This window comes from Bombyx mandarina, chromosome 18, assembly GCF_030267445.1.
Source record: "Bombyx mandarina strain Sakado chromosome 18, ASM3026744v2".
Taxonomy (NCBI): domain Eukaryota; kingdom Metazoa; phylum Arthropoda; class Insecta; order Lepidoptera; family Bombycidae; genus Bombyx; species Bombyx mandarina.
The window spans coordinates 238,798-263,069 of NC_143224.1; the positions used below are offsets into that span (position 1 = coordinate 238,798).

Below are 24,272 nucleotides of genomic sequence, written 5' to 3' on the forward strand. Positions count from 1 at the left end.
CTGGTATTTGGGACCCCCGGCCCAGAGATGGGAGCAGTACTCCACGCGAGGCCGGACTTGTGCTTTATAAAGCAAAAGTCTTTGTCCAGGCGTGAAGTACCGCTTCGCTCTGTTGATGACTCCCAGCATTTTGGACGCCAACTTGGCTTTGCCTTCCAAATGACTCCGAAACTGGACATCGCTCGAAATGTCGACCCCAAGTATCCCGATACTCTCGGAAGGTTGCAGGGATACTCCTTGGAATTGCGGCGCCATGACAAAGGGGTCCTTCTTCGCAGTGAACGCGCAAACTTGTGTCTTTATCGGGTTGAATTGAACCAAGTTCAATTCACCCCATTCGGAGACTCGCCCCAGAGAGTTCTCCACTTCAGATACAAGTTTTGATCGTCTCTCTTGCACCACGCTCCGAGAGAGACTCTGATGGCCGATATATCGCGCATCCCCCGTACTGTCATCTGCATAGCAATGCATGCCATCAATAGACAGCATGTCATTGATATACAGGATGAAAAGCGTGGGGGAGAGCACCGAACCTTGTGGAACGCCAGCGTTAATGGTCATGGTATCAGAACAGTCACCGTCTACAACGACCGTGATGCTCCGCCCATCCAAAAAGCTAGCGATCCACTTGCAGAGACCCTCGGGGATTCCGTAAGATGGTAACTTCGATAGAAGTGCCCTATGCCAGACCCTGTCGAAGGCCTTCGCGATATCAAGGCTCACAGCAAGAGCCTCGCCCTTGCTCTCCAAGGCTTCAGCCCACCTGTGAGTAAGGTATACAAGAAGATCGCCAGCTGAGCGACCGTGACGGAAACCGTACTGTCGGTCACTGATCAGCTGGCGATCTTCAAGATACTTCAGGAGTTGTGTATTTATAATTCGCTCCATCACCTTGGAGAGGAAGGAAGTTATCGCGATAGGCCTGTAGCTCGATGGGTCCGACCGGTCACCCTTCTTGGGGATAGGGTGGACGTGGGCGGTCTTCCATGAAGACGGAACCCTGTTAGTACAATAAGAGAGGCGATACAAACGCGTTAGCGCAGGTGTCAGCTCAGGGGCGCACGTTTTCAAACCACTGCGGGGATGCCCGCAGTGGTCCGGGATGGATTAGTAATATTAGTAATATTATTAGTAATATTATATTTAGTAATTTTTAGTAATATCTATTTCATGGTGGCCCGTTTAACTGAACGAGCAGCTGGTGGCGCGCGGTACCTGTCCGGCGGCGGCGGCTGGTGCGGCAGCGGGCGGGGCAGCGCGAAGGCGGCCACGTGCGCGTCCAGCAGGCGGCGCCGGTCCGCCAGCGCGTCCAGCGCCGCCGCCGCGCCGCACAGCGCCTCCCCCGCGCCCGCCCGCGCCCGCCCCGCGCCGCCCTCCGCCGCGCCCAGCGTGCGCACGGCGCGCCCCACCACCGCCTCGAACCCCACCTCCATGCACTGCGAGGAACAACACGCACTGTCACGCCCTTCATGCAGCCTTCATAACATTCAAGCTACAAATAAAACCTAATGTTCATTTTTTATTTAGTAGTTTTTGATATTCTAATCTCTTCAACTCAAAAGAAACATAATAGGTCTCATCAAGGCATGAAGTTGCAGTTTTACAATACTGGCAATTTGAAACAAAACCTCTACCAATATGGACCACCAATATATTCATTGATATGGACACGATAACAACATGAGTAATTGTGGAATGCGAGTGGGTTTGTTCCGTTTGTTAGCGATGCCGCACGTGCGACTCGACATCAGCGGCGCGTGCGGAGCGAACCCTTCAGCCGACCGCTTCTCATAAGGAAGCTTTGATCTAACAAAGAATATAATTATTTTTATACATGTGCTGAAGCTGAATGGATTCCTAAGTGATCGTGAAGTGCCCCAAAAATATCTGCAAAGAGTTGTCGGTTTTTGGTGTCATTTTTCATTGTGACACTGTGGCCAGTTTCGCCGCGCGGCCCGCAGCCTGGCGTGCCAATACCAACTGCTAGTATTGAAGGTGAACAATGTTCTTGTTTGTGTCCGTCGATATTTATAAACAATCTGGTTTTGTTTCGCTCCGCTTCTTGTGATGTGGTTAGTATTCCTAGTGTGCGGATGTGCGGCGCGGGTGTGCGGATGTGCGGCGCGGGTGTGCGGGTGTGCGGCGCGGGTGTGCGGATGTGCGGCGCGGGTGTGCGGATGTGCGGCGCGGGTGTGCGGGTGTGCGGCGCGGGTATGCGGATGTGCGGCGCGGGTGTGCGGGTGTGCGGCGCGGGTGTGCGGGTGTGCGGCGCGGGTGTGCGGATGTGCGGCGCGGGTGTGCGGATGTGCGGCGCGGGTGTGCGGGTGTGCGGCGCGGGTATGCGGATGTGCGGCGCGGGTGTGCGGGTGTGCGGCGCGGGTGTGCGGGTGTGCGGCGCGGGTGTGCGGATGTGCGGCGCGGGTGTGCGGATGTGCGGCGCGGGTGTGCGGGTGTGCGGCGCGGGTGTGCGGGTGTGCGTACCAGGATGATGTCGGCGATGTCGTCGAGGAAGTACCGCTGCAGCGTGGCGTTGGCGGCCTCGAGGCTGAGCACGTAGTCGGCGCGGGCCCGCAGCGCGTGTGCGCGCGCCGCGCTGTGCCGCGAGCGACGCTGCGGACAATCCGCTCTCCATCATTACTATTAACTAACTAACTGCGAGAGTAGATTGCGCTCGCACACTATAATGTCAACTTATAATTGAAATGCTAGTAGCTCTAGAATTTGTGCAAACGAACAGTTTTTAAGCTGAGCTTTTAGTTCGACTAAATCATTTTCATAGAAACCTTTTATTGAATGTATCTTTGAAGAGTACCGGCATAGCACGTAAGAGCGGCTCGGTGACGAGAGGGTCGGTCGCGAGTTGGGGGTACCTTGTCTAGTTCCTTGTCGAGCGCCTTGAGCTTCTTGTGTCGCGGCGGCGAGTGTGCGGCGAGGGCGGCGCGCGCGGCGTGTGCGGTGCGCAGCTTGTGTGCGGCGACGCGCCACTCGTGCGCCGCGGCCGTCTGCGCCTTGCCCGCGCCCCACGCCTCCGCCAGCGCCGCGCACACCTCCTCGTGCCGCTCAGACACTGCACCCAAATATATCATTACGAATCGTCGTCTACTATGTACCCTAAACATATAAATAATATAAACTGCAGGCCGAAAGTTTAAGACCATCTTACTTAAAGTAGGAAAATGAAATTAAACTCCAATAAAATATTAAATGTTTAATTAACCCTTTTTAATCTACACTTAGTAATATTATAAAGCTGAAGAGTTTGTTTGTTTGGTTGAACGCGCTAATGTCAGGAACTACTGGTCTCTCTGGATTTGAAAAATTCTTTCAATGTTAGATAACCCACTTATTGAGGAAGGCTATATGCTTAACATAACATCTTAACATCGCAGGAAAATAATGATCAAACGCGTAGCATTTATGTAGAATTCAATCGTGAACATTTGTTAAGTACGTATTTCATTAGAAAAATTGGTACCCGCCTGTGGGATTCGAACACCGGTGCATCGCCAGATAGAATACACCGGACGACTTATCCTTTAGGCCATGACGACTTCAGCAGAATATGCAAACGTGCATTTCTTTTTTTATCTTATGAGATTTTATTACAATCGATATGTTGAATCGATATATTACAATGAAGTTGTCTAAGTGCGGTCTTGAACTTTTAGCCGACAGTGTAAATACAATACTATACAATCCACGTTACTCACTTAGGTAAGCAGAACTAATATATAATAATATTGAATTTGAACTCGTCGTGGCCTAAAGGATAAGACGTCCGGTGCATTCGTATCTAGCGATGCACCGGTGTTCGAATCCCGCAGGCGGGTACAAATTTTTCTAATGAAATACGTACTCAGCAAATGTTCACGATTGACTTCCACGGTGAAGGAATAACATCGTGCAATAAGAATCGAACCCGCAAAATTATAATTTGCGTAATTACTGGTGGTAGGACCTCTTGTGAGTCCGCACGGGTAGATACCACCGCCCCGCCTATTTCTGCCGTGAAGCAGTAATGCGTTTCGGTTTGAAGGGTGGGGCAGCCGTTGTAACTATACTGAGACCTTAGAACTATATCTCAAGGTGTGTGGCGCATTTACGTTGTAGATGTCTATGGGCTCCAGTAACCACTTAACACCAGGTGGGCTGTGAGCTCGTCCACACATCTAAACAATAAATAAAAAATAAAAAAAATATAATAATAAAAAAAAAAAAAAAAAAAATATATATGGCAGGTAGGCTAGTTCCATGTTTTTTTTTCATGAAATTACTTATTTACACATTTCAATCTATTGCATGAAGCAGCTATTTACAACAAAAAAATTGCAGCAGTCAAATAAACGTACCACCGAAACATCGGTTTTAATTTTTGGCCTGTTTATTGATTCGTCTCGCGTTACTGATAACAGCTTATGAGACATCTTAAAAATTTATATATCGAATCTTATTAAATTCACTGAAGTTTACTTACAACCGAGTACAACTCGCATACACTTCAAGTGCAATTATTTCACTGAGTTTCATATTTAATTAGCTGACCCGGCAGACTCCGTAGTGCCTCAATCGATAAATAAAAGACCTCAACTTTTGTAAAGGAATCCGTCCGACGGGGGACATACCATTGTTATTTTTATTTAATTTCGAGCATTTTCTTATTTATCTACCTTTTAAACCTCCTCTGGACTTCTACAAATAATTCGAGACCAAAATTAGCCAAATCGGTCCAGCCGTTCTCGAGTTTTAGCGAGACTAACGAACAGCAATTCATTTTTATATATATAGATAGATAGATATTGATTTGAGTTGAAACACAAAGCACTGACCGATGTCCCGACACTTCCTGTGTAGGCGGAGCGCGTCGTCAGCGGCCCGCTGCAGGCGCGCGGCCAGCGGGCCCCCGTACAGGTCGGCGAGCGCGGCGTGGTCCCGGGACAGCGAGCGCGTCGCGTCCAGCGCCGTCTGCCAGCACGAGAACGCGCCCGTGATCGCCCATTGCTCCCGTCTGTAACACAACCGGGGACACTGTGCCTTTACGAGCTTCTCTTCAGTGAATCTCATTCAATTATTATTAACGAGGGAAACAGACCACGCGGACTCGTATCAATATGGTATGTCGTCTCATTTTAATAAATTTATCAGGAAGAGTCGCATATGTGTATAATGGTAGGTGTTTTTAGCGTTTCGAGGAATACCAAAATGCAGCTCATCACCTCCCTCGTCTTCTCCATTTTTCTCTACGGCGCAGACTTGGACCCTCAAGAAAGCCGACCGCCAACGCATCGACGCGTTTGAGATGTGGTGCTGGAGGAAAATGCTCGAGACTCGTTGGACAGAACACAGAACCAACGAATCCATTCTTACTCAAGATTCCAATGCGCCTCAGTACTATATGCGCGCGGAGGAGTTTCGAATTCTTTGAGCATATCGGCAAAGAGAGAGGTGAAAATCTGCTGGAAAAGCTGCTGGTAACAAGCAAGGTATGCGGAAGAAGGCCCAGAGGCAGAAGTCCAATGCGCTGGTCGGACCAGATGCGCTCCACTCTCAATACTTCAGTCCACGTTGCTATCCACACAGCCGAGGATAGGCTGGAATGGCGCAGGATAATACAGGAAAAAGTTGTTAGAGGAGGCTACGACCCTCAGCACTGAGAATTATCGACGCAAGGAGGAGGAGGTGTTTTTATTTAACTGATTTGAATTGATGACTTATCCTGGTTTGATAAGAAGACTGTGCACAGTCCGAAAGAAGTTACAGAAGGAGATACGCACTTGTGTTTCTGTCCCTCGTGTCGCTGGTGCGCGGCGCGGGCGAGCTTGTCGAGGGCCCTCGCGTACTCGTGTTCCAGGTCGGCGCGTCTCCGGCAGTACTCGTGGAGTTCCCCGGCCACCCCCGCCGTCGCCTCCGCGCGAGCCTCTAGCACGCGGGTGTGCTCCACCAGTTGTGATTTTATATCTAAAATCATAAAGAAAAAATCATAAACATTGTAATCTAACAGCTTTTTTATTGTTTTTTTTGTCATGAGGAAATCACCGGACTTCCGCCATGCACTGGGGATGGAGGGCGAGGCATGTCGGAGTTGAACTGACTAAAAGCTCCTGTCGCTCAACAACCAGCATCCAAACCTCGCATGAGACAGAACTCGTGAAAAGGCAAAGGGGGGAGAGTGAAGCGTTTAGTGCGGAGTACATCTCTCCCATCACCCTCCCCCTTGGGACGCCGGACCGGCGGTCGTCGGCGCCACGACCACCAGCCCTCTCGGTCGGCAAATCAAACAGCTAAGAGATTACAACTGAACATTTGCACCTGCTTCACCGTACGCAGATAGAAATCGCTACCGATTACCTAATGTAAATTACCAAGATACATAAGGGCAGTACTGTACGTATGTGACGACCCATAAAAACCATAGCTGATTAAGGCGGACTGAATAAGACACACACGTGCGAGATAGTATTTCCCGTATACAAGAACGTTAGCTTATCGTCAAATATATTGTAGTAAGGTAGCACAAGTAAAGATTGTCGTTAGCGTGTTCTGAACCGTCGTTGCAGGCGACGCGACGCGACGCGACGCGACGCGCTTCGGCTGTGACTCACGTACCTACTTCATTTATTTTGCACTGTATTATGTTCATTAATTAATATTAATACTCTACCATAATCGCTTAGCGCGATAAAACATGTTATTTATTATTAGAATTTAATTAATTTTGTAAATGTTTGTAATCGTACATTTGAATTAGGTCAATCAGAATTGAATTTTCATAATATGATGATTAAGGAATTACGTGTTGAAATTTTATTGAAATTTTCAAATGTCAATAAACTGACCATCGATATTTACATACGTTGGTCATTTACACTAGGAACACTGTTTAACTACCCAGTAACAAGTGTACTTCTAGTTTTAAGGTGTTTATCTTATCACAAGCTTTCACCTATGAAATATTCTGAAAAAATATAGTTATATGATACTGTCACACGTGCACATGATGTCGGTGTATAATGCCTGGAGCTCAGCCAACCCAATGACTACTGCTGAAGAGTCTTTACAAACCGCGTTAAATGAGACAGGGCTCGTAGCGTTTCAGAAACAACTTGGACAATACGATCGCGGCGGTGCGTAGACAAAAATTATAATCTCTTGAACAGTATTGTATGCAGCGATTCCAAGAACCATGGATATAATATCGATTGGTTCCTGAGAGCTTTATCATAGCCCATACATACAATAATAATGTTCAGAAATATTATTGTTAAATAATACTAGTAACGCAAGATCACGGTAGACGTACGTAACATACATGTACTCCAGCGTACATACAATAAAAATCAAACAGAAGCATTCCGTTTTATTTACAGTTATCAAAAGAATTTATAGAATTTACAAAATAACAATAAAAATAATTTAAGCCGTTAGTTCAAACGAAAAAAATAAATCTAATAGCATCATTAATCAATCTGCGAAGTAGCCGGTGAGTCCGAAACAAGCGAGGTCTGAAAACAATGATCGCGGGTCCTATATGAGACCACCAAAGTCAAGACACTGTATATTATTACATTACCTATAGCCGTTGTAACTATAGGTACTGAGACCTTAAAACTCGTATCTCAAGGTGGCTGGTGAAATTTACGTTGTAGATGTCTATGGGCTCCGGTAACCACTTAACACAGGTAGGCTGTGAGCTCGTGCATCCCTCTAAGCAATAAAAAGAAGAACAGTTACGATGATTAGGTAGTATCGCACTGAATCACGACGGTCTAAACATGTTCTTTGTCTCGGTCAATCGTGAACAAATTAAAGATTAAGTTCAGATAGCGGAAGTTGAACGCACGAGATCGCAGTCCCGGCTGCTCTGCACCCCCGACTCGACCACACCGGACCGACGCCGCGACGACGACGACCACTGATCATTTATAATTTGATAATGACTCCCGGGAGTTTCGTTTTGTTTTAACGCTCTCGACGAACCAACGAACGGGTCATTGAATGCGACATGTGTGAGAACGAAATCGATATAAAAGCGTGATTCGTCATCGCAGTCATAGGGGAAAGTGGATTTCAATGTCGAAGGATGAAAGGTTGGGGGAGCGCCGGCCGGAGGGGACCAACTAATGACTGTGTTCTATACTTTATGTTTATAGTGTGTTGTGAGCGAAATGTCTGAATGCTCAATATGGATAATGATCTCCGGGGCGCGGTGTACTGCACGACGCACACAGGCCTGCGCGCCGCCCTCTGCACCGTTGCACCGCGCTCGACTGCGGAGACCGACCACACGGTCCACACGGCGCCGCGACACTACCACAACAACAACAACAACATTCTACGCGCCCCGTACCCGCGACGAGCTTCCACACAGACGCATCTTTATTTACTCGCGAGTCCGTGCCTATAATTAGATATTGGCATTTTGCGTCGAGTTTTTTTGTCGACATTAATAGATCATAACGGTAGTCCCGCGTCACGTCGTCAGTCGGATAGAGCGATGGCAGACGGCGTGCTTGTTTGTTTGTTTGACGACACAAAGGCGTGGTGAGTGTTCACGTACCGGGGAAGGCGTTGGCGAAGTCTGGCGGTCCCCAGTCATGCCGCGGCTGCACGATGCAGTGGAACATGGCGGAGCGGCGGCGCTCGACTGAGGTCGCGCAGCCTCCGCTCTGGATTCGCCCTCCGCGCCCCTCCCGCATGCTGCACCCTCACTGCTCACGATACATCAACTCCACCCGATCATTACGACACTACCCGGTATTGACACGTGAACCTTACCCTACCTAGGGCCTAGACAACACGGAACGTGGTTTCCTCGACCGTGTCTGAAGTCAATGCAAAACACTGTATGTACCTAATGTAACTGTGTAATTCATATGTTACTTCGCGTTTGCTAAAAGGACTATTAGAAACAGTTAATCCGACCCAGAAGTGGTTAAACTCGAGTTTTTTAATTTTTTTTTATTGCTTTGATGGGTAGACGAGCCCACCTGGTGTTAAGTGGTCACCGGAGCCCGTAGACATCCACAACGTAAATAAATGCTGCGCCACCCACCTTGAGATATAAGTTCTAAGGTCTCAGTATAGTTACAACGGCTGAAATGAAATTCAAAATCAAAAAATTTGAGTTCATTTGTTTCGTCTTTCTAAATGAAAAACATGGATTCACTCAATTTCCAGTCGTGAATAATTTAGCAAATAATAGAGAGAGCAGCATTTTATAGAGTAAACTTAACATTTAGTTATATACAGGGTGGCCCGGTTCACCGCACGGCTCGATGGACGCGATTTGCCTCCTAGGGGATCATTGCAACGAACGGCGCAAGACGACTGTTTCCATATAAAAAAATATTTCAACAGCCATTTAACAAAGTAGGTACAATACAAACCGAATCGAAATTCAATTATTACCAAATTATTGGTTCAAGATTTACTTAAACGCCTTGACAACACCAAATAAGTGCAGCAGAACTTTTGATTCAATGAATCTCTTAAGGATATCAAAAGAATATTCGTTCGTCTGTAGTTATACTCGTACATAGGGGCAGCCGAAGAGCAGGGGTGTGAGGCGGGGTCGGGGTGCGGGGTGAGTCGGAACCGGTCGCCCCGTGTATTAGCCCTCGTTAAAATGTGATCGAGAAGTACATAAGTTCGATCGGCACACAGCAGCTGTTCGACGGGACAATAAACCGGTAAAAACTAGCGAAATTTACCGAATTATTCATGATTTGACTTACAGAAAAAACGCGCCCTTGTTTATTATGAGGATTACAGACTTGTGTTGCACGGCTGCGGCAGGTATTGTCCACAAATTCGTTTGTAAACATCGGAGCACTTTACAATGTTTGTATTTTTCATTTCCCGTAAAAAAACAAGTTTGTGAATTTTTTGTTTGGAATTCCGCCATTGCATGCGCGGTATATCAACAAATAGAAAAATTCAGGCCCCGCTTGGTCTAACTATAAACTGATACGTAATATATTATCTTACTATCTAGTGAGACCATAGTCCAATATTACATATTCGAAGCAATCACTAATGATTGCGCATATTTTTATTATCTACACAATCTTTCTGTCTTAAGGTACATAGTTTATACTTGATCCCGGATCAACCCTCGACACGAGGCCATCACGCCTCTATTCCTCGGGGTAATCATTATTCACTATTAGCATATGCAGTCCGTAAATTACCTACAACAGTTTTTTTCGTTCTCGCACTTCAACCGTCTTTCATTCAAATAATGTGCTTAAAGCAACGTCCCGAAAAGTCTCGGCCTTTGTGTCGAGGTCGCCATAGACCGTAGCCATACGCCGACCACAATGGATAACCATAAAAGAGAACTTGGGCTTACATTCCGAAACCCATAGCTGTGTCTTCGAATTTCATTATGTTCTGAATAGCTCGTGAAGGATTTATTTATAGATATCTTTATGGGTTCACAAATGAATTATCTGACGCTATTCGTGCATAAGGACAGAGGGAGGACGGGTGAAATACTATTTTTAGCCCAACAACTAACGTGTATCTTATGATGTTTTTACTAACATTTGGACTACTAACAAACAAACTCAGGGCAAGCGTGTGCCACAACGTGACAAAACCACTAGTCCCGAATTACGCAAGTTCCGAGGCGCACTTGGAGGTATTTATCTACAAATTTCTTAAAAAGTAGGCAAATAAGAAACTAGAAACTTTTTTGAACACAACAATATGTTGTTGTTGTAATATTGTTTACTTGTGTTCCTACACAAATAATTGTAATAGTATTAAATTAATGTTAGACAAAAAATAATGTATTAATCAAATAAGTGCAATTTGTTGATATTTGAGATAAGATTTAAACAGTATTAGAGAACTCCAGTGTATTGACAGAAATACAGCAGATCATTACGCCATTTTGGACTTGCTCTAACCTTTCAACATTCACATAATTATGTGGGTAGCATATGTGTACCTAATTTAGTTAATATTGAAGTATTTTCCTAATAAATGTTAGCTTGTACACTGAACTGCCAATTCGGATAGTTTAGGTTATGTATTATTTCAAGAACTGACCACCTGCAAACTAATTTCGTGTTCTGACGACGCGACTCGGCTCGGCACTCTGATATTGTGCAACGGTACTTATAATTACTCTTACTTATAATAATATGTGAAAACGATGCTGAAAATTCGCAACAGATCTTTCATTAATTGAGAGAGGCGTAGGTACGGTCGAATACCCAATGTATAATTGAGGCCATCAGCGCAAAAGTGGCCTAAGTGGCATTTTTTTATATTCCAGCTTATATTATGACGTATACTAGAATCTATTTAAATTATAATAAATTTCGATGCAAAACCGGCCTATTCATAGTTTCACCCATAGATAACAGATAGTTTTGTAAACATTATTTTTGCGCGTACTGTTTTTTTGCCTACTCAAATTCAAATTCATGAAAATTCAAACCTAATTGCCTCCATACTAACTATGGTAAGCTTAGGCCACTTTTGCGCTGACGGCTTCAATTAACAAACGCGAAGATTTACCACGCTGCATCAGCTTGGACACAAGGAGTCGCACCAAGCGTTATTCACTGTACACGTGTAGCGATTCGAACGCACACATGTAATTGAAGCTGTCAAGACGGCGCATGAGATCAAAGAGTTAGCTCCGGACAAAAGCATGAGCTGAATCATATAAGTAATCTGAACTCGGTCTGGAAACTGTGATTATCTCCGGGAACGTGTGCATCTCCTCGTGTCTTCAAAATTGAATTTTTTTATGTACGGAAAAACTATACACCAGTCTGTACCTGTCCGGTCTCAACGTGCTCTCTGGACAGACGCCTCTGTTAATGGCAAGATGCATAGCATATTAATCTAAGGGCTGAACTTTTTATTATTATGCGCTCGAGCTTGGCTAGTTATAAGGCCGTTTAGACATGAGCATAAAAACAGTTTTTGCATAACCCTGTGGCGTGAGCTGTCAACAGGAAAATTATAAGGCAATATTTAACAGAGTTTCATTTGGCGAGCTTGTTTACATTAAAACTCGTATCGTTACCAATAGTCACACCAACCATGGAAAATTAAAATCTAAAAAGTGATCGTGTATTGTAACGATTTTAAAGCCGTTAATATTTCTTACTCAATTACTGGATCTGAAAGATGTCGTAAGTGACACGATGGTATTGGAGGCAAAGTGAACTCAAACCAAAAAGTCTGGGAGTCTGCCTTCATTGTCCAGGCACTCGGTGTAGTCCTGAACTATTATACCATGAGGTGTTTGATTTTCTTTAAGCTCTAAAGAATGTACTTGTTATATTGTATTCAACAACGCCTACCGCGATGAAGGAAAACCGTCATGTTATAAAATCAAACTATCAAAATAAAATCAATTTGTCTACTGGTGGTAGTGTCATGTCCTACAAATTCCCGTCGCAAAACTAAGAGATTCTGTTTTCCTGCTCGATGTTTACCCCAGACGACGAAGACTAGATTAGACAATTAGATTGCAGATCGCACAGCCCCCCGGATGCGATCGATTGGTCGTTGTCGCTTGATAATCACACATAAAGTACCATTTTATTCGCTACCTGGGCTCGTGTGGTTGCAATGCTACCTACAGCAGGCTGTCAATAAACGCCACAGACACTTTCAAACCGATACCCGCTTCGAAGGACGCTTTTTAATCTTGTAGTTAAGAAAGAGCATAGAAAAACTACTACTGAGTTCGATACCGTATACTATCGGACAAGTGGCAGTAATGATATCTGGAGTCGCACTGTGAATGAACGCAGCGGTTCTAGGAAGTTGGGACGAGCCTCCAGCAGCGGATGGTGCAATATTAAAAAAGCGGACCAAGGTATTAAGTGCAGTTAGTTTTACATACCCTAATCCCTAACCTAACCGAAACCCAATCGCAAATAGTTATTCTTTCTAAAACATTCTAAAACATTTACAGTACCGGTCTATGGGAAAGTGATGTATAAGAAATACGAGTATACGACTCATCTGATGATAGGTAATCATTTGTAAATAACTCTTAAAAAATTAAGCATACCTCTATACGTTTAAATATATACAAATATAGATAGTAAACACTCAGAAAAAGAGCCAATAGACCGGTTCATCACACGAATTCTTGCCCCATGTGGGAATCGAACCCACGACCCTCGGCGCGGCGGAACAGTCAGGGGCTCTAGCTACTGGATCACCGATTCAGTCTAGGAGGAATAAGTACATGTCTAACATTAATTATTTTATTTAAAAAATCGGTAAATGGGGGTAAGTAAGAAACAATCTTAAAAAACATATACCAGCCTAAAATCATCTTATAAAACTTCCAAAATACGATAACATAAACTGGCTTGGTACGTTAAAGCGAGTTCACAGGAAACAAAGTATATAAATTAAATAAAAAAATCATTACAAATATGAATAAAGCAAACTCTGGTAATAGCTAAGCGAACCTATAAAAATGCCACCAAAATGAATGTGCCTAAAAAATACTAATAAACGAAAAGCCAATCACATCTATCTATATATCAGTACTAATGGTTCTCTTTGATTTAATCGAAGTTCACCGAATAACCGCAGTTATAGATACCCACCCTATTCGCTTCCGGTCGGCGGCGTGTTCGGCGCTATCAACGCTTCTTTGAAACCAATCTCTTCCCGGAATCTTCCCACTTCAATACATAATTTTCTCGATCACATGTGTATACAAACGCAAATAAGTGTCCGTTCTCGAATATGTCTATAAATAATTCCAACAACTGCGAGGGCTGGGAATTTTCTTTAACTTATCTGTAGGACATTCCTACCCCCGGAAAACCTTCTGCGTGTAGAAGGCTTAACGACGGAGGGAAGATCTTCCACCGAGCAGGTGATATTGCTCGGTGGACCGATGTTGACAGGGAGTGAAGAGCGTTGACTGTCAAGTGTAACAACACGTTTACTCGCAGATTCGCACGCAGCGCTGACGGTAATTTCAGTTTTCAATGTACTGTAGCGCATCGGCGATGTTTACTGAAGAAAATACCTAGTCTTGCCATAAATACTGAGATAAAGGAAAAAAAATTCTATTGCAAATAACATTTATTACTTTTACAGTGTGTTAGTTTAATACATAAATATAAAACAATTTAAAGTATAAAAAGTTTATTCGATTTTTTTTTTTTATGACAACTAAGTGGCAAACGAGCAAGACGGGTCACCTGATGGTAAGTGATTCACCGCCGCCCACGGTCACCAGCGTTTACGCCAGTGCGTTGCCTACCCTTCAGGTAAGAATATGCTCTTTTCTTGAATAACCCAATGTCGCAGTTGTTGGGGAAGACCGCTGATGGCAACGAATTCCAGAGATTTACTGTGCGTGGCAGAAAACTGTTGTTGTTTCGGACTTCATCAGAGTCTTCAGCTCTGATGAAGTCCGAAACGTTCGTTTCCAACCAAGACTGCGTAGACAGAGCTTTATGACCTGGCGCCGAGTCTTGCTGGAAAGACCATTCTTGATTATTGAACATGGTGTTGTTAAGGGGCTTCACTACCTTCTCAAGGATGGTATCTTGATACACTTGTGCCGATGTTTTGATACCTTTTTTACAAAAGTATGGCTCAGTCACTCCTTCATAGCTAATACCCCACCAAACCATCACTGAAGTCGGATAGTGCCCATGTTGCACTCTGTCGACTAATTGGGAAGCTTCCTTAGAGCTTTGGAGCATAAATACGGTCATTTTGTTTGTTAAAATGTTGCTCAATTGTAAAAATTTTCTAATCCGTAAACAAAATTTTTCTATGACCTCTCTTTGCGTACCGCTTCAGTAGTTGTTTCGATTTTATCACCCTATTCTCTTTTAAATTATCAGTTAAGAAATGACCAGTACGTCTCTTATAGGCTGAAAGTCCTAAGTCATCTTTTAAAATACGCGACATGGTTCTAGGTGCTATCTTCATCTCCCGAGATAAAATCTTTTGCTTTCGGACAGGATTTCTTCGAATTCTTTTCCTTACTGCTTTGACCACCTTTTTCGTACGAACACTACGTGGACGGCCAGATCTTTTTCTGTCACAAACAGAGGAGGTCTCATTGCACCTATTAATAGCCCGGTACACAAACATTTTACTAATACCAAGCGTATGGAGAGTTTTAAAAATTGCATTTGGCTCCATACCTACTTTGTGTAATGCAATCACAGCGATTCCGTTCTCTTTATCACCCCACTCCATTTTAATATCGCAAAATATTGTACAATGTATTGGCGCCAAAATGAGAAAACTCAATGAGCAATCATATAAAAATGACAGATTCCAAATTCAAATCTAATATTTTGTTTATTTTTAATTGTAAGTATTTATGGCCAGACTAAGTACGTTCTCTTTTGAAGCTATACTTCGTAAAAATGCAGCCTCTCTTATGCGTCGCATCAGGCTAAGCTCAAATAGCATGATTGTGATGAGAATTATTGCGGATAAAATTAAATTAGATTCTCTCATTTGGAAACATTGGAGGTTGCTTCACAAAAAGCCTTAGTCAGTTAGTCTTACACGTTAGCCTTAGTCATGCACGTTTCCATGAAATTGCCATAGAATTTTGTGAACTTGTCTTTTAAATTGTGTGCAATATGTCATTTTATAAAATTAATATTAATTTAATTTTTTTATGTTTAAAGGAGACTGAAACGATTACATACATTTTTGGGCCCGAATGTAACGTGATGAAACTAATATGAATTAATAGATTCAGGTTTATCAGTACCTTGCTGAAAATTATAAAAGTTTTCTCAATCTGAGAGCCGAGTTAATAAAGATTTAGTAAAAGTTAGGTTATGTTACAATCTCTTTAAAAGAGCTGAATAATAACTTATTTAAGCATAAGTAAATGTTTATTATATCCATTGGATAATCTTTTAAATGTCATATTATGAATGAATATCAATTATATATATCAGGTATGGAATTGCTATCCCACAATTCACACAGCGATCCATAATTTCAACAGTATCCAATTCAACAATTTCAAGTCAAACGTGTGAGCGATCTTCGGTATCCAGTGTAGAAGCAATTGTCGTACAAGGCTGGCAGAGTTGGAGTCCGTAATAATAAAGCAGTGATCGTTGAAAATATAAAAACAGCCCGATAGATACACACTCAAAATGCGTCGAAGATATAAAGCGAGTAGAGCAGAAAAAACCAACAAGCGCCAAAAAATAATTGTATAATCTGTGAACAAACGTCATGTCAGCTTACTGTCAAAGCTGTCATCAAAAATACAATCGATTTTAATCGATTTGAAATCGATAATCATATTATTTTGTTAAGTAATAATAGACTTTTTCTTGTATATAATCGCAATTAAATCCGGCGTATACCGCACTTGTATACAACAAGTATAAATTGCTCATTTAATTACTTTGCATTAATTACCTAGTGCAATGTTTTTCTTTTTATAATCCTGTAATCGATTAATTAAATCGATCACACCGTTATACCGACAAAAACTAACATTCTCATTTTTCTCCGGTCCCAGAAAGAGGATTGAGGTGATTTTTTATATTCTTATATAAAAAAATATGGCAAATTTTTTAGACTACATTCCAAGTTATTACATTTTTGGCCCACGATTTTCCGTCTCCTTTGATATTTATTCGTCTAGGGTGTGCAACCGAAATAATATTACTTTTTTTTATCTTTTTAAGTGTAAACATTTCTTACTGTTTTGAAAAAAGAAAGTACCTTAGAGTTATGTAGACAAAAGACTGTTTGTTTGTGGTATGTTTGGTGTACAGATTTAGCCTTAATCTCACTTTTACATCTTAATCCCTCGACTTTTTTATTTGCATAAATAAATAATTTCCAGAAATAATAAATTGAAACGAATAAACACGAGTTAAAAATTAATTCTAATTACGCCTACGTCTCGTGAAGACTTTTTGTTATTAACAACTGCATGAACTGATTCTCAACTAGAACCAGTGTTGTAGAATCTGGTCCAGTGCCGGTACAATAACGTGAACATTAAACCTAAATATCAGATCCAAGCGAGTATCGACCGACACATAATACTCGTTTCTGGAACATGACTCAACATGGAATTATTTGGAAATGTAATTACTATTTTGTCTGTAAGAAACATTCATTTTTATTGAAGTTTCAACTGTTTTTTGATACTAGAAGTCACAAGTTTCGGGCTGACCACAAAGTGTATCCAAAAATCAAGTTATTCATGTAATATTGGCTGCCTGTTCACAATTACTAACATTATCTCGTCGTGCTATGAAATTGAAATCTCAATTATAATCCATAGCCATCGTCCTGAATGTCAGGACAGGGACCTCGCCCAAATCCTGGCCGTCTAAGTGTTTTCGATCCTCTCTATGTGCCGATTTAAACAACAGCGAGGGAGAGGCAAGAATATGTGTAAACTATTCTGCACGCATCTTACTAAAGAGCAGAGTGTTGGGGGTAAATGTTGGCGATGCCGTGTGAGCGTTTTCTGTCATTGTGCTGATCTATAGGGGTGTTTTATAGGGGTGACATACACACCTTGCCCTCAGCTGCCTGGATTAAAATGTATCTCATTCGAGTATTTCAGCGACTTTTATTATGTATCAATCTCGGCATGCTCCACCGACCACAACCAACACCTAGTAGGAAGTAGGACGATTTCCTCCTGACGGAAAGAACGAAAGCTTCTTTATTCTTTTACTTGACGTGAAATGTATATTTTCCAATAATCCCTACATAGTTGCGTATTCCGATCGCATTTACAGTTCACACCGTCTGCATCAGCACTTCGACGGGCCAATATAAGTTCTATAAATAAATCCCACACAAACGTAAAGAATATAACACGGCGTGTTTACGTAAACAATCTCAACCGAATAGACGTTATAGTTATTTATGGTCGTTTTATCATGGGCGCCTATAGCGGACATGGTAATCTGTAGGGTATATCTTCAGTCAAGGGTCAAGCTATCAACTTTTAAATGTCAACGAACTGTCTTTTCAGGGTATAATATGTTTGGTATTGAAATAAAACACATTATTTGGGCCCAATTACAATTATTTTTCATGAATATTGTTTGATGTTCTTATTTAATGATATTAAGTGTGGAGGTGGGTAGATGAGCTCGCAAACGTTTACAGTAAGTAATACGGTGACCAGAGCCCGTTTAATATTACATTACATAGAGCATGAATGGTTCTCCACCCCAAAGATCACGACAAAGTAAAATGTAGAAATATCCAAAAGCTCGCGTCAGTGCCGATTTGATGCCGATACAACGTGAGGGTACCATTTTTGTACAAGGCGATATCGATTAGAGAGTCGTATCCCAACAGAGCTTGCTCCCGCGATGTGCACCATGCAAACGATATGTGAAAATGACGGGTAAAAATACTGCTTTTCCCAGATTCAAACGAGATTTAAAAACAATACACTTGTTTTTTCGGGTACGGTGAATGCTGCCCTTCAATGGCAAATAAAAAAGATAGTGGTCCGAGTACACCAGGCGTGTTACCTGTTAGACCACTAGACCTGCATTCGGAACACAAGCATCTGTGTTCCAGCTTATAGTCTGCGTCTAGTGCATAGTCGCCAGTGAGGTGTCGCGGCGGGTCGAGGCGAGGAGCGCTGCATTTTACCGCCCACACAGACAGCGGGCCGAAGATCGATGCAGTTTTACGACCATTATTCTCAGACGAGGGACGTTAGGACGCTAAAGGCAGGAGTCGCGGCTCCGCCGAGGCGAGTGATTCTATATATAGCTTGGGCGCCGTATCCGCCGATTCGGTATGATTCAGAACTACGCTCCAAAACCACATTGTCTTGCTGGCGGCAAAACTTTCATGGTGATTCAGTTTATTATAGCGCTCGTGAGCCAGCGGTGTCGTGCCTCAATGTTTACATAGCGGGTAATAGGCTCACGAGTGATCACAGCAACTAATGACATTGTTAACAGAATAGACTTGTCCGTCAACATGAATTTTAAATAATAACAAATGACACTTAAAGAAATATGTACACAACTTTCACTTCACGCGTTACAATAACAATGTGCTCAGAATCATTCGGATTTGGAAATGAAACAATAGAACTTTGTTTTTTAATGATGGGTTCTTTGTTTCACGACTATCAACACTACACTACGGTGCGCGAAAAAAGGCTCAATTTACATAATAATGCTGTTTTTTCTGCAACAAGTCATCCTCACAGAGAGGTCGTAATATATAAGGAAAAGTTTTTATCGAACGAGGTCGGCATTACGACACAAGGTACATAATGATTTACGCCGCGATGCGTAGAGCATGTGTTATCTCCATTCCGGACGTCAGGAAGAGTATCGACGTGGCATTAATTCCTGCTATAAACAAATTTATTTCCTTAAGAAGCCTTCTATTGTATTTTCAGAATCCCTAAACGAAAGTCCCACCCTACCCGCCGGTGTGCCGACACCACTGAACCACGTCCACTATAAATTAACATGATAATTATTCAAATGTGGAGTGCGACGGCCGGTAATGTCTCGCCCGACGGTGGCTGTCAGTTCGTCACGGAGTCACTTATCAATCCATTTGAACAAAACCTAATTTGCATACAGACTATACTGGATGCGTAATGTGTAAAACGCCCTGTGCAAATTTTAATGTTAATGATTAATCTAGTTAGCTTTGTTTCATAATGAGTGAATAATTCATCATCAATTCAGTTTTAAACGAGAGTTATTTTCAGTGCGCGCAATGCCAGGTAAGTAAAGACCAGCTTCACCCGACAGTTCTCGTGTGAGGTGAGGGGCAGTCACCACCTCCCTTGGCTTTAAATAATAACCGCTACCACTGGGGGTTGGTAGCGGTAGGGGTATGTGGACTAGTTTGTCCAATGGCGCTTGGGGCAGGTTCATGTTCGGGTATCACTCGATACGTTGCATGGTATTTTAAGTGTTCGAATTTGCAAAAAACGCTGTATATTATATCGAAAAAAGGTTAAGGGTGTGACGTTGTCATCGCGTGCATCCTGTTTTCCATTTCATTAGATTACACGTACAGGTTTGGAGAGAAGATGACGCGACCGTCCCACTCGGTAGCGACTGATTCATTATTATATTATTTCAGCATTTTATTTGGACTTACTCAACGGAGATTAAAGATATTGAGTATAAGCGTATTGTGAGTCCGCTCCGACCGGTGCCCAAGGCGGGTATTGCACGGTACATCTGCAGAACATCATACAAGCTCACGGCTACACAATTACACACATTCCATGTAAGTTTCCTATATGTTGAGACAAACAAAAAGCTTACTGTCCAGTGGTAAGTTTCAGTGTAAAATTGAACGGTCTCATGCTTTCAGTCCATGACATTTCTACCAACAAAATAATAAAGCGATAAAGCAATTAAATTTACATGCACGTTATCATGTGAGAATACTTAGCCACACTCTGCGGTCTGTGTACAGACGTCGACGGGGAACAGATGCCCGAGGCGGCTGTTAAATTAATGGTCGTCTAATAAACAGATTCATCTCGTGCATCCACAAAATTATTCATCAAAATATACGACGACTAGCGAACTGCGTTATTGATTAGAGATTGTTTTGTTGATTTCTCGATGCCTTTGTGTTTCTTATTAGTTTAGACTAAGCCATGAGCACTCGTGAACATGGTTCTGATTTGTACAACACAGTGAACGTGCCCATTTTCTACTTTTTGGGAAAATCACGTGAACCTATCAAGGATAAATCCTTCTGTAGACCTCCTGCCATAGAAAGTTCACCGTAGATAAGCAGTGAAGCCCAGTGTTTTTTTAAAACTTTCGCTGCGTGTCCTTTCATTAATTTTAATATTAGGTAGTAATATTAGTTTCTAAGGGTTTTATTTTAATAAACGAATATTTGAATTTTAGCGCCTAAATGGCTTAGTGGGTAGTAAGTGACCCTCGGGGTCTGAGATTGATTCTCCGTCGGAATTGGTATCTTTGAATATTCGGGCTTTAATTATAGTCGTTCTTATGTCGTGTATATTTCAAATAACCATAACGCAAGAGAAAATCCAATCTCGAAGCCGTACTGTTGAACATTAATTTTTCTTTTCTTTTTTAATCGTTAGCTGAGCGAATAGCAGTTTCCACCTACATACGTTCTGAGCCGATAAGAGTAAACGGTTAAATATAGATGTAAACAATTGTACGGGGCTAGAAGTGTCGGCTAGACGATATCGGAAGTCGCGGTCGACGTCGCGGGAGCACGTGTGAGCCACATGCGTACGGTTACCATGGTGACCGTACCACCCCTCCTACTACCAAACATCAAGTAATCTCTAGTATCGGTAGTATCGGTATAGTAGTTACATAGGAGTCATTAGGAGCCACACACACACAGGCGGGAACGACACTCCCGACCGACCGTTCTGCTCAGCTGCTAGAGTGTTGACGTTGACATGGTAATGAGTCGTTCTGTCGTATTATAATCTTAATTTACTATTGTTGTCACCGGTAGTTTATGGATCGTGTTGATTCGCACTTTACTGCCCGATATTGTATTTTATTCTCTAAAATATACTTCAAATTGACATTCGGTTTTCGAACCAACGCTGCCGTGATTGTTCCATTCGCTGTGTAGGAAATTACTCACGTCATCAGCCGTGTTAAGGGTACTTAAATGCTCCCATAAGCGCTTGAGCAATAATAAATATACTATCGTTTAGAATAATGTTATATTGTTAGCTAGGTTTAGTGACCGCAACTCATGCTCAGTACCCGCACCTATAAAATCAAATATTTGGCGATCCGTTTCAAAATATGAAATTCATTTAAACTGAAAGCTCATGAAGTTCTGTTACCAAATTATCTATGTATCATATAAATAAAATTGGAGTGTCTGTTTGTAATATTGAAATAACCGCTTTTTACTACATGCATTGGAATATATATACAGTACATACACCAAAATAACATTCTTACAATTTTTTCTGACTGTCTGTCTGTCTGTTTGTTCTGGCTAATCTCTGGAACGGCTGGTCCAATTTTGACGAGACTTTCACTGATAGATAGCTGATGATATAAGGAGTAACTTAGGCTACTTTTTTTAGACTAGCTTCGCCCCGCGGCGTCACCCTGCGGTTATTTTCGTACTCAGCTATCAATAAAAAAAATTAATGATTCCGAAGCGAAGCGAGGGCGGGTCGCTAGTTTATCAATATAGTTTCATAGCATATTAATTTGATTATTTCACTTGCTCCGTACCGAAATAATAGCGACGCCTCGTTTAAGCGGACAAACAAAGCAACGAGATACTTGCAAAGGTCAATATGAGCACATAGCTGACATAGCGCGGCAAACGGGTTCAGAGTACCTACTGCACGCGGCTCACACTGTCGCGGTGGTCTACCACCAGTCCGTGTAGACTTTATATGCAATAATTAGCACGGTCGCCGACTAGTCAATCTTCTGTCCCACTGCCTCAGTCAAATACTAGGAGGGAATCAGGGTCTGGCATCGCTTTGTTAGTTACGACTCGTGAATGTATCCTTTGTGTAGCGGTGATGTTCGTTGTTAATTTATGTTTTACATTCAGCGTCTTTCGCTGAACTACACTTACACCACCACCAAAATGAATCATAATCAAACCAAGCGACGGCAACCGTGTTAATTATATTACACGTATTTTGTAATTGTCATAAATAAGTGACTTCCTCAGCGAAGGAATAACATAGTGTAATAAAAGTGAAACCCTCCAATATTATAAATTTCGTAATGTCTGGGTGCAGGGCGCGTTGCGAGCCCGCATGCGTAGCTGCCATCATCCTGCCTATTTATGCCGTCACGTCAACCCACGTTAGTGGGTCCAAAAACCGTTAGATGATAATACAATTAAAACTTCGAGCTCACGTGTCTGGTGGTACTCACGTTGTACTGATTCCGGTAACATTGGACATCAGGTGGGTCGTCGGTTTGTATTCGGTATCGCTTTAATAGTTAATAAATTGCGAAAAAGCTCGCCTCTGTGCAAGGCCATTCGATGTAGATTTTTTTCCTACCTATTCTAATGACCTCGAGGTGTCATACTAGATTCACCGGGCGAATAGGTGAGCTCGCGGAGCTCTAACCTGTGGACGTTGATAACACTAACCCTAGCAAGAGCAGTGTTTAGCAGAATCTACCACCTTACTGGTGGTAGGACCTCTTGTGAGTCCGTGCGGGTAGGTACCACCGCCCTGCTTTTTTCTGCCGTGAAGCAGTAATGCGTTTCGGTCTGAAGGGTTGGGCAGCTGATGTAACTATACTGAGATCTTAGAACTTATATTTCAAGGTGGGTGGCGTATTTATGTTGTAGATGTTTATGGGTTCCAGTAACCACTTAACATCAGGTGGGCTGTAAGCTCTGAAAAAAGAAACTGTCAACGTCGTGGTCGTAAATAATACCTGTACCAATGTTCGAAACCAATCAGTGGGTTTTTGAGTTTTTACCACGGCAACTGGTGGATGTAGTGGTTTTTAATGTCTAGTATGTATCTAGCAAATGTACCTATGAAATTGTCAAGGGTGCCAGTGTTGATGTCATCCCTCATAGATCGGATCTAGTTCATTTCGTTGGAGTCCGAGCCCCACCTTCCCTTTCCCTTCTTCACTTGTGCCAATTTATTAAAATTATCCATCGCGACAGATACTCGCCAAGCCCACGATGAAAACATGTTTCATTTGTGAATATTTTCCTGGTTTTTTTGCGTACTAATTAACTCTCATTTGTACGAATAAAAGTAAATGTTAATCACAGGCTCGAACGGAGATAATTATAATGATCCCGCAGATTGGGTAATCAATAATAATTGCAATTCTAATTAAATGAAAGCAGTTTATATTTTGTAACTATACTGAGACCTTAGAACTTACATCTCAAGGTGGGGGGCGCATTTACATTGTAGATGTCTGTGGGCTCCAGTAACCACTTAACACCAGGTGGGCTGTGAGCTGGTCCACCCATTTAAGCAATAAAAATAAAAAAAAGTTTATTTCTTTTGACACTCATGGAAGTAGCTGCCTGGTGCCAAATGTCCCGCTGATGTTCATGTAGTTAAGAACTCACAGTCGCACCACGGCACTAACAAACAGACACAGTAGCTCACAACATATATGGCAGCCACCGGCTTGATTGTGCCTCTGATATTGCTAATGCCCAAGAGCGGCGGTAATCACATACCAACAGACGGGCCGTTTGCTCGTCTACCTATTTATAGTATTTAAATAAATCGAAGCGAAACTAGTTATTCAACTATGTATACCTTAATTACATCT

General features: G+C 42.5%; 1 protein-coding gene across 5 annotated transcripts in view; it reads right to left on the reverse strand.

Moving 5' to 3' along the window:
- LOC114244824 (SLIT-ROBO Rho GTPase-activating protein 3) overlaps nt 1-24,272 on the reverse strand; it is a 47,660-nt gene that overhangs the window by 8,884 nt on the left and 14,504 nt on the right. For 3 of the 5 annotated variants that reach the window (XR_016324574.1, XM_089734654.1, XM_089734657.1), the window contains exons 1-6: nt 8,222-8,456; nt 5,772-5,955; nt 4,827-5,005; nt 2,871-3,067; nt 2,482-2,610; nt 1,216-1,436 (exon numbers count right to left, since the gene is read on the reverse strand). Coding sequence is in view for 4 of the 5 variants with exons in the window: in XM_089734654.1 (XP_089590780.1) it covers nt 1,216-1,436; nt 2,482-2,610; nt 2,871-3,067; nt 4,827-5,005; nt 5,772-5,955; nt 8,222-8,441 (1,130 nt within the window). In the remaining variant the exon portion in view is untranslated. Of the gene's footprint in view, nt 1-1,215; nt 1,437-2,481; nt 2,611-2,870; nt 3,068-4,826; nt 5,006-5,771; nt 5,956-8,221; nt 8,457-8,554; nt 8,700-24,272 lie in introns of those variants that run through there. The other 2 variants (XM_089734655.1, XM_089734656.1) reach the window with 2 other exon arrangements.